The 10,403-nt window shown below is 34.5% G+C and overlaps 1 protein-coding gene across 1 annotated transcript; it reads left to right on the plus strand.

The window, feature by feature from the left end:
* Positions 1-2,768: 2,768 nt before the first annotated feature.
* On the plus strand, positions 2,769-6,356 carry LOC110801637 (uncharacterized). Its single transcript, XM_022007010.2, has 6 exons — positions 2,769-3,127; positions 3,230-3,280; positions 5,031-5,266; positions 5,352-5,492; positions 5,616-5,675; positions 6,126-6,356. The coding sequence occupies exons 1-6, from the start codon at positions 2,878-2,880 to the stop codon at positions 6,198-6,200; spliced, it is 813 nt and encodes a 270-aa protein (XP_021862702.1). The 5' UTR covers positions 2,769-2,877; the 3' UTR covers positions 6,201-6,356.
* The last annotated feature ends 4,047 nt before the right edge of the window (positions 6,357-10,403 follow it).

Raw genomic sequence — 10,403 nt, forward strand, 5'->3', positions numbered from 1 at the left:
ACTGTGTAAAAAGTGAATGTGTGTATTAATATTAATTTGAATGTGAAAGTCTTATTATCATTATTTTTTTGTTAGATCAAATAGTCCTTATACCATGAATCAATTTCCCTATTCCCTAAAACTCACTTCTAACTAGGGGTGTGCAAAAATTGGTCCGGACCGAAAAAATAAGCTGGACCGGACCGAACTGAAGGAAATCGGTCCGGTCTTCGGGTCGAGAAATACAAATTTTCAGTCTTGGGTCCGGTCCGGTCCAAAACCCGATTTTGGACCGGGTCGATTTTTCCTTAATAAAATATAATATAAACTATTTAAAAATTTAATTATCTCCTTTAATTTATTGTAAATATTACTTTATTGTGATGTATTTTATTTTAGCTTCCAAAAAAGAAAAACTATCATAAATTTAAGGATAAATTATTTTTTTACCACCTATAAAAATCGAAAAATTATTTTTTATCACCTAAAAAACTAAAGCTTGTGTTTTATCACCTAAAAAAGAATTAAAATTTGTTTTTTACCACCTGAAAATTGAAAAATAGATGATACCTTATTACCTTTATGTGGGGACACTAATTCAGTTTTCACAAATTCTTATTTACAATGGGTGTACAATAAATATTGTACACCGGAGTAAAAGTTAACTCAAAATGCTTAAAAGTTAAGCATATATATGTAAAAGTTATTTATTTTTCATTGATAAATTTTTTCATTTTAGTAAAACTTGTTTCTTCAAAATAACTAATAATGTATAAAATTAATCATTTAACCCTTTAAAATATTTATCTATCAAATTTTTTTTACTAATGTAAAAGTTAACCAAAACTAGGTTAAAGTTATAAAAAAGGGGTTAAAGTCTTGGTGTACAATAAATTTATTGTACACCTTGTGCGCACAAGACCTTTTGTTCAATTTTCGTCCAATTTTTTACTCTTCCCGTGTGACTTTCTTTAACTCTTTCACATATATGAAATCGTGAAATAGAGAAAATATAAGAAATAATACCGTTATTGTGGCCCCCTGTATAACATTTTCATCTATTTTTCTATTTTTTAGGTGGTAAAAAACAAGTTTTAAATATTTTTTAGGTGGTAAATACAAGTTTTAGTTTTTTAGATGGTAAAAAATAAATTTTCAATTTTTTTAAGTGATAAAAAACAATTTGTCCTAAATTTAATGTATTTTCCCCTTCCAAAGAAATATAAAATACAAAGGTATTTCGGTAACTGTGTCAGCTTGTAACATCTTGGAGTTGATAACTTGAGTATTTTGGAATTAGGATCAATAAAATTTCTTCGCTCAACCAGATAACTATATATTCCATTCATTTCAAAATAATAGCGACATTTACACATTTCACAATAACCAAGATAAATGATTGGAAAGTAGATAATAATTATGGATTGGTGTAAGAAAATAAGAATAAAAAACTAGGTTGAGTGAAAAATTATGAATAGAAATAGAATATAAATATAGATTGAGTGAAATGTTGTAAGTAAATTGGAAAAAAAGAGTGTGGATATATTAAATAAGTGGGTCATCCATCTAAAAATAGAATAAAGTAGAGTGTCCCAATTAATTTAAAACACCTACTTATGAAAACTATCCCCATTATTTCGAAATAAAGAGAGCAGTAGATAACCTCATAAGTCATTAACCTTAGGGGTTGTTTGGTTCGCACGGGGTAAATGGACTGAATCAAACAAGGGAAAGAAGGGGAATGGAAAGCAAAACCCTTTGATGTAGCTAGCTTGTTGTTTGGGTAACGTTTCATCAATCTTCCACATTTCTTCATTCTCTCATCATTGCTCCACCATAGTCGCCCTCGCTCTTTGGTCACCACCTCACTACCCGTTTCCTCCGGCAACCCTCTTCGGCCACCCCCTTCTCGTCGCCGTCCCTTCCCTCTCAGTTCCTAGCATCGTTGCCCCTTCTCTTTCTTCATTCCCTTGTTTTCTCACCATCTCCATGGCCAAATTTGATGTTTAATTGGTCTAATTCAACCATGAAAACTTCAGATCTGGAGTTTTTATGGTTGAATTTGACCATATAAAGATAAGATTATTGATAAGAAAAAGTAATTTTAACTTTTAGTCTTGAATTATTTTCAAAATTTTAGGGTTGTGGGTTGGTGTGGGTGAAATATCGCGGTGGGGCTGCGGTTTTAGCGGTGGTGCATTTAGTTTTTAGGGCGGGGCGGGTTTTTCTGGTGGGTCGGCGGGTGTTTGGTGGTGGGTTAGATGCGGTGGTGAGTCGACGGTGGTAAGCGGCGATGGTTGGGTGAGGCGATGGTGGGTGGTCGGCGGTGGTTGGTGGACGGTCAGATGCGGTGGTTGGGTGGTGTTGCTGCGGTGGGGTGGATCCACAGTGGGTGAGTTGATGGTGGTCAGGGTTGTTGAGGGTGTTTAATGGTTGGTCAACTGTGGTCAAGTTTGTTGAGGGGAAAGGGAATGGAAAACCTTGTGGGGGGTAGGGACATAGGGTATCAATCAAGAGCTATTTGGGGTAAGTGAAAAGAAAAGAGGGTAACGAAAATGACAAAAAAAAAATCAAACAAACAACAACAAAGGGAATGCCCCAACCAAACGTCCCCTATTGGGTTGCAATTATCACCCGTTTATAATTTCAAACCCGGACAAGAGTTTACCCATCAGCCCATATAATTCGGTTACCAAGAGTGTATAATCCATAACGGGCCTCACGGCATCATCCATATCAGCCCTTATAGTAATACGTTACCCGCATTAACCCGACCCGAAATTTCCTGTCAGTTAGGCAGTCGCCTCTGTCCCCAAAATCTCACATAAACCCTACACTCTCTTTCTCCCCATTACTCTCCACACTCCGAATTCCAATAACAGGGGAATTTTTTTTAAAATGATAAAGAGAAGATTTTATAGAGCAGAGCGCGGCGACAAAGACGACCCATCGTCGGGTTCTTCGTCGGATTCCTCATCGGATTCTGATGTCGAAGTTCGGAGCTCCGATGATTCTGAACAAGATGAACCAACTCACACTGAACCCGAACCTGATTCCAACGTGGAAGCTGATAATGACGACAGCGATGAAGATGATGACGATGTTCGGCCTCCTTCGAAACCCCAACACCCTTCTTCCTCTTCTGCTGGTTCTTTCTCTCCCCTTTTTAATGAATTAATTTAAATTTATTGAATGTTGCTGGTTTTTTATTTGTAATAATGGTTTTTTGTTAATTGGTTTTGATTTGCAGGGTATGAGAGTGAAGATAGCTCTGGCAATGAAATTGATGCTGATTCAGGAGGTAATTTAATTTTTGTTCTTGTATTTTTTCATTTAATTTACTTAAATAGGAATTATGGTCAATGTGATTGTTGCTAATGGAAGTTGGAAACTTTGGAGTCCATTGGACTTATTGTATGGTTATATTTGTGGCAAATTTGGTTGACTAGTGAGCTAAATTATTTTCCTGTTAACTTCCATTTTAAATTGGGAAGTCTAATTTCATTAGCCAGGATTCAAGTTATTGTATTGTTTATTTAGCTACCGTTTATTGGGGGCCTAATCGCGACTTTGGGAAAATAGCAAGGAGTAAATGAAAGTGTGTTTTTTGTATCATTTTGGGGTATTGATGTGTGGTATAGTGCTAGCGAGACAAGAATAAGCTATATAAAAGGAGCATTTGAAAGGCTAAAATCTGCAGGGTTGTCTTGTTAAGAGAGGCATTTTGCTCATGAATGGCTCTATTAGATTCCTAAGTTACGACGTGTTGTAGTTATGGTAAGAGCATAGGTAGTCTTGAGTACGCCTAGAGGTTAGATTTTTCTATGTCTGATTGGGATAGATATTGGACATGGTAGGAACTTGTGTAGCCAGTTAAGAAATGTCGTGGACATAGGACATGCATATGTAAAATGGGGACAACTCACCATGGATGACAAAGGTTGACTACGTATGGCTTCCAGGACAGTAAAAGAGATTTCCATGAGGCCTCGAGTACCTGTTCCCACTGTTTTGTGAAAATAGGTGAAATTTTCTAGGTTAATCCATCTATCAACCACCATTGTTTATGCGAGGGAGGAAGTAACTGGCTGAAATACCCTGTGATTTGATTGAATTTTAAAAAGAAATCCAGTTCTTATTTTTTCTGAATTACTAGTGGATATTATTCTTACAAGTTACAATTTTACAAGTCACGAAAAATTTTCCTTGTTGAATTATTTGAGGTGCTGTCCATAGATTTTTGTATCTTGTAGCCTCAATCACACTGATTATTTCCTTGCATGTTTGATGACCTTTCCTACCCTATTGTACCGCTTTCGACCACTCAAGGACCCGTGGAGTGTAACCAATTTGCAACTCTCTCTTCCGAGTCCGGAGTCCCCCCTCCCCCTCTCTTATCTTCAACTTGGACTTAAATTTACCATGACCGGAGTGGCAAACATATGGCTAGATTTGTCCTCATAGGGTGCTTATCTGGATCATAAGAGGCCTGTATATCTGTGAACAGTTCGCTGCTATTCTCTGCTTTGGCCTGCTGACAACTCAAAGCTGTATATATGTATCCACTTCATGATTTATTGGTAGATGTTTTGATCTTATTACGTTTGAAAATTTGGTTTATCTTGATCAAAGTGGCAAACATATGGCAAGATCTGTCTTCATAGGGTGCTTATCTGGATAATTTGAGGCCAGTATATCTGTTAACATTTCGTTGGTATTCTTTCGCATGCTGACAACTCAAAGCTGCATATATGTCACTCACCTCATGGTTTAGCTTATTGGTAGATGCTTTACTCTTAGTATGTTGAAAATTTTGTTTGTTCTTCTCGTCTCCACCGCCCTCTCCCCCTCCCCTCGTTCTAAGTATGGGCTTATTCAAGGAAAATGCAAATTTGATATGGGGATAGTGTGTCAGATGTACATAATGAAGCACATTGTTTTATATTGTAAGCTCTCTGAGTTGCTGCTTCTTTTATATCCTTCAAATGGTGTAGAATTCTCGCCTTATCACTCTTCAGTAGTTCAGTCATTTAAACTTTGAGTATTGGCAGGTTTACTTGCAAATGATGATGACAGTGAGTCTGAGAAAGATGGAAACGAACTTAATGAGAAACTCCCTTTAAGGAAAGAGAGCGGTGAAACAATAGAGACACAGACTGAAGATCATTCAGCCGTGGATGATCTTCCAAAGTGTGTTTTGAAAAGCAAATCAGTTTATAAGTGCAGGCTTTGTCCAAAAATTGTCTGTCTGAATGAAGAGAGTTTGAAAACTCACCTCAAATCCAAGGTTTTGACAGTTCTATCTGAAAGTAAAAGATGCTTCTAATCGTTAAATTTTGCTTTGTGATAATTCACTGTTTTATCTAATTCAGAGACATTCAAGATCAGAGAAATTACTGAATGGGGGAAGATTAAAGCGTTATCTCAATAGTGATGGGGAGGAAGAAGTGATATCTGACGATGACTATGAGACTCATGCTGAAAGACATGCAAGAATTATTGCTCTTGCACAGGTTTGTCAATTCTCTGTAGACAGAATTGCAATATTCGAATGTAATCCATTTGATTTTTGGGGACAATCCCGTTCAAATCCAAATGTGTTGAGTATCCTGATAAGTCTCTCCACTTCCATTTAGGACACATCTATGAAGAAAAGCAAAGGGAGGCAACGACAAAGGCACCGGTTAAAAAGAAAGGTAAACTCGTTATAAATGTTTTACACTACGCTTTGTTTCTTTTATAGTACTCCCTCCGTCTCAAAATATAGTGTCTGTTTTCCATTTTGGGTGTCCCAAAATGTTGTGCCTGTTTTCCATTTTGGGTGTTTCAAAATGTGGTCCAATATTTAATGTTTGTACCTTGGAAATAGTATAGTCCTATAATTAATGTTTTTATCATTAAAATGTGGTCTCATAATTTATTATTTTTTATCTTTTTGTTTAAAAAATAAAATAATTTGTACTTTTCTATTAAAGTACAATAACATTAATAGTTCATCATGTTATTTTTCAAGTTTCTTAATTCCCCTGAAAGGTCAAGCGGGCACTGTATTATGGGACGGATGGAGTAGTATGCACTATCAGATGTTTTGGGTTTTTTATATGCATTTTGAGATGTTTAAAAGCATTTATTTGTTTGAATTGTAGAAGGACTCTTCGATTGTACCAAACTCTGGACAGCAGAAGGAGAACCGTGCTAAGAGAAGGAAAAAAGCAGATTGATTGATATGAGCTTGTGTTTTGTACTCTATCGTGGAAACGGCGCTGTTACATATTGCAGTGTGTAAACTGTTGTGATATCGGACACTGTTTTTTGTCATCCAAACCTAACATCCCAACGTCTATAATCTTATCATGATCTTTGTTATTCATGCTCAACTTTTGCGAGTCACCAGCTCACTGTAGCATTTTGTTAGAACTTTTAAGTAAAATCATTCACGCCTTAGAGCAAACAAAAGTTCTTACACGCGTAAAGTATACAAATACAATAAATTTATTGTACGAGATAACTTTTACGGAGTACTTTTTTTTTTAAACTTTTAATATGTTTTGATTAACTGTATATATTATGAAAAAAAGGTTGATGGATAAATATTTTAAAGAGTTAAATGGTTACCTTTATTCATTACCAGTGACTTTGAAAAAATATTTTTTATTAACATTAAAAAAAATTTACCACTAAAAAACAAATAATTTTTATAATATATCAGGTTAACTTTTAAGCATTTTGATTTAATTTTTACTCTAATGATATTTATTGTACACCACATCTAAGTAAGAATTTGTGTAGTGCTGAAGTTAAATTATGTCAATCAAATAAGAATAGAGGAAGTACTTTCTTATGAATATTGAAGCTTACGAAGGATAAAAAAGTCGGGTACAAATACTATTATTGTCTAGATAAAATAACATTTGAAGGGCAAGAAATTCTTATAATCGGAGAATTAAAAGTTTATTTTTCGTCCAATTAATCAAACTACTCTAAAACGTAATTTGCTAATGGCTAAAATTTTTGTATTCAATCACACTTACAAAAATACAGAATAATATAAACTTAAAGTAATCTGAATAAAATATTTATCTAAAACTATTGCATTGTAAAATTTTAATCTCAACTTTTTTTTATATATATATAATTTTTGTAAAGATTAATTCTCAATTGTCTACAATTAATGATTTGGGACATCGTACGGCCAATAACTAATTAAGTAGTTATGGATTATATATTTTTGAAGCAGAAGCAGAAGCAATGAACTTGCGTAGGCTGATAAAGTTTCCAAGTTTGTAATTGTACTAGACCTTGATATAAGGTTATTAAGTGGTGGCAAAAAGAATAAGATAGTGTAGACAATAAGAAAATAAAAGAGGGGTATAGTTATCCATCATCCTCGTAAGGTAATTGTTCAGGTGTTGAAGTGGATGGAACAATGGGCTTCGAATGAAGGCCCTTTTGAGTGTGTTGAAGATCTTGCTAGCTTGAATGAGTAATGTCCGACTTCACCTACACAAAGACAAAGTTACTAGCCTCGGAGGTGTTTCCGAGGAAAGTCCCTCCGATACCTAAGTAAGAACGATGCTCGGATTCTAGAGAGAGAAGTTCTCTAGAGAGTAGTCTTAAGGCGATAAATTGGACGTACCTTGAGGTGTGAGCCTTGGCGGCTTATTTATAGTGTTTGTACAATAAATGCCCATAGGTCATTTATTGCAAGTGGGCCATGGGCCTTGATTGAAGGCTGAATAGCCTTTGGAGTGTAGTGGGTTTGATGTTGTTGCATTCGAGCCATTGGGCTTTGGACTTATAGCCCAATTTGAATATCAATTGAGAGCCCAAACAGTAATTATTACCTGATTAGGGGTAATAGCTTCCATCTTCATCCGCTCCAGGTAATACTTTATTGTTTATTATTTATTACTACGTATTTTTTTATAGTATATATGTTACTATCTATTATCTTTTTTTTTTATTGTTTATTGTTTATTGTTTATTGTTTTTTTTTTTTTTTTTTTTTTTTTTTTTTTTTTTTAATTACTTTTGGTAAATTTTTACATTTTTTTTTTATTATCTATTTTTTTATTGGAAAAATTGACATGAATAATCCTAACTTTCACCCGTCATCTCAAAATAATCCCAACTTATGTGGAGACTTTCTCAAAATAAGTCAAACTATCTTTTATCTTGCCTACACTAATCCATTTTTGGTACACAGTTATAGAGTTATTTGAGAATGTGAAATGAATTAGGAGTTATTCGTGCCCAGTGCACAACCCTAAACATGAAAGTTGTGGACTCACATGTAGAACCATGTTGAGAAGGAACAAAGTAGTAATTCACTGAAGTCAAGTGTTTTTTTTTATCACAAGTCCTAAAGGATTCTAAAAGAAGCTTTGTTTGATTATTTATTTAATTGAATGTTTTATTTGATTGTCTCCCGAGTCGGCCTTTGAATAAAATATTGATAAACGTAAAGTGAAACCGAATAAGTTTCAAAACTCTTGGAACGTGTGCACCTAGAGTATGAACAATGGGGGGGGGGGGAGTACTTGACCGGAGGGTTGTTGCTTCTAACGGTGATACAAGACGTATTGTTATTTTATGCGCAGGAAATTCCGTCACAGAGGTGACATATGGTTACTATTATATCTTTAGTGTCTGGAGGGCTCCCAACACTTGTCCACTGGACTTTCATTTTTAGAATCCCGTTCAATGCTTATTCTAATTAATTACTCCGTATAAAGTAAAAAATCGTGTCATGAATCGAGTCTTGTCTTTATGATTGAATGTTTATTCAGTGCCTTTTGCATGTGGACTTATTAAGGTGTTCAGGAGTGAAGCTTGTTTAGTTATAGGCTTTTGTTTTAGCTTGTACTCCCTCCATTCCTTTTTTATCTTCCTGTTTCTATAAATGTCGTTCCTAAATGATCTTCTTGTTTCTATTTTTGGACATGAGTTTTTACCATAAATTTCCCCATCATCCTTTATTTAATTCATTCACATTTCCCCATTCACCCACCCAACCCCACTTTTATGATTTTTTATTACTTTAAACAAAATATCTTCTCTCTCCTTCTTTTCTTTATTACTTTCCTTCATTTATTTATTACTTTCTCTTACACCCAATCATTACTCTTACACCAATCATTACAAGATTCTACTCCGTATTTTCTTATTTTCCACCCCAAACTCCAAATAGGAAGATAAAAAAGGAATGGAGGGAGTAGTACTCAACTTTTGTTGATTACGTGCTTTTATGTCTTTTGGTCATGGCATTTGCCATAATCACACCCTAATTTTATATGGTTATACAAGCACCTTGCTGCAAAAAAAAAACGCAAAAATATAAGCAAGTAAAAAACATTTTTTTACGTTTATTTTAGTTAATTTGTATCCTAAATAGATTTTGTTACATATAAATATGTTTAATTTTTTCTTTAGTTTTAAATAAATGTTCCTATATGTTTTAGAAAATGTGCATACTTTTAAGCACGTGTAGCGTGTATATAGGATTATATTTTAATTAACAAATTAGAGAAGAAAGGCATTGAAGTATCATTTTACTTCATTCTTATCAAAATTTAGTTTAGTAACTTAGCACTTAGCAGTTAGCACTAAGTTTTTTTATAAAACGCTAGAACATTACTTAGGTGTATATCAAGTTAGATTTTTGAAAATATCGACACACATCGCGTACATAAAATATTACTTCGTAGTTTATTTAACTATGCGTACATATTCTCCTCCATAGGCAATGTTACTTTTTCACAATAAGTTGCAAACCCTGAATTCAAAACCATTACTAAATATTGGCGTGTATAACAAATAGCCCGAGACAGACATCCAAACAATTAGCATTATTAATTTGTGTTACAAATAGCTAGACATAAATACCAATGATTGCTTTGCCTAGTGGCTAAAACTGAAGGAGTACGATTGGGCATAGATTCGCACACCTACTCCCTATCTAGAATTTGTAATTGTCCTCTGTGACTCATTCGCATAAACAAAAAAAAGAAAAGAAAGAAGCTCGACAAGTCGACATAGATATTATCCACACGCTTAGGCTCCGTTTGGTAGGGCGTAAAACGTTTTCATGGAAAACGATTTTCTCATTTTTAATCATTTTACGTTGTTTGGTTGCGTAAGGGATGAAAAACAATTTTCCATGACTCCCTCAAAGGTGGAAAACTCTTTTCCATTTGAAATGAAGGGAAATCATTTTTCCTTCTTCCCTTCTTACCTCCCTCTCCTTTCTTGCCTCCATCTTCTCCCATTTTTCTTTAAGGTACCAAACAAAGGAAAACTAGTTTATAATTGTGTTTTCCCTTGAAAAATATTTTCCATGGAAATTCGGTTTACAATTAAAACGTTTTACGCCTTACCAAACGAAGCCTTAGTGTAATCTCTGTGAAGGAAGGAGACCTTAAGCA

The sequence above is a fragment of the Spinacia oleracea genome, chromosome 1 (assembly GCF_020520425.1).
Source record: "Spinacia oleracea cultivar Varoflay chromosome 1, BTI_SOV_V1, whole genome shotgun sequence".
Classification (NCBI taxonomy): Eukaryota; Viridiplantae; Streptophyta; class Magnoliopsida; order Caryophyllales; family Amaranthaceae; genus Spinacia; species Spinacia oleracea.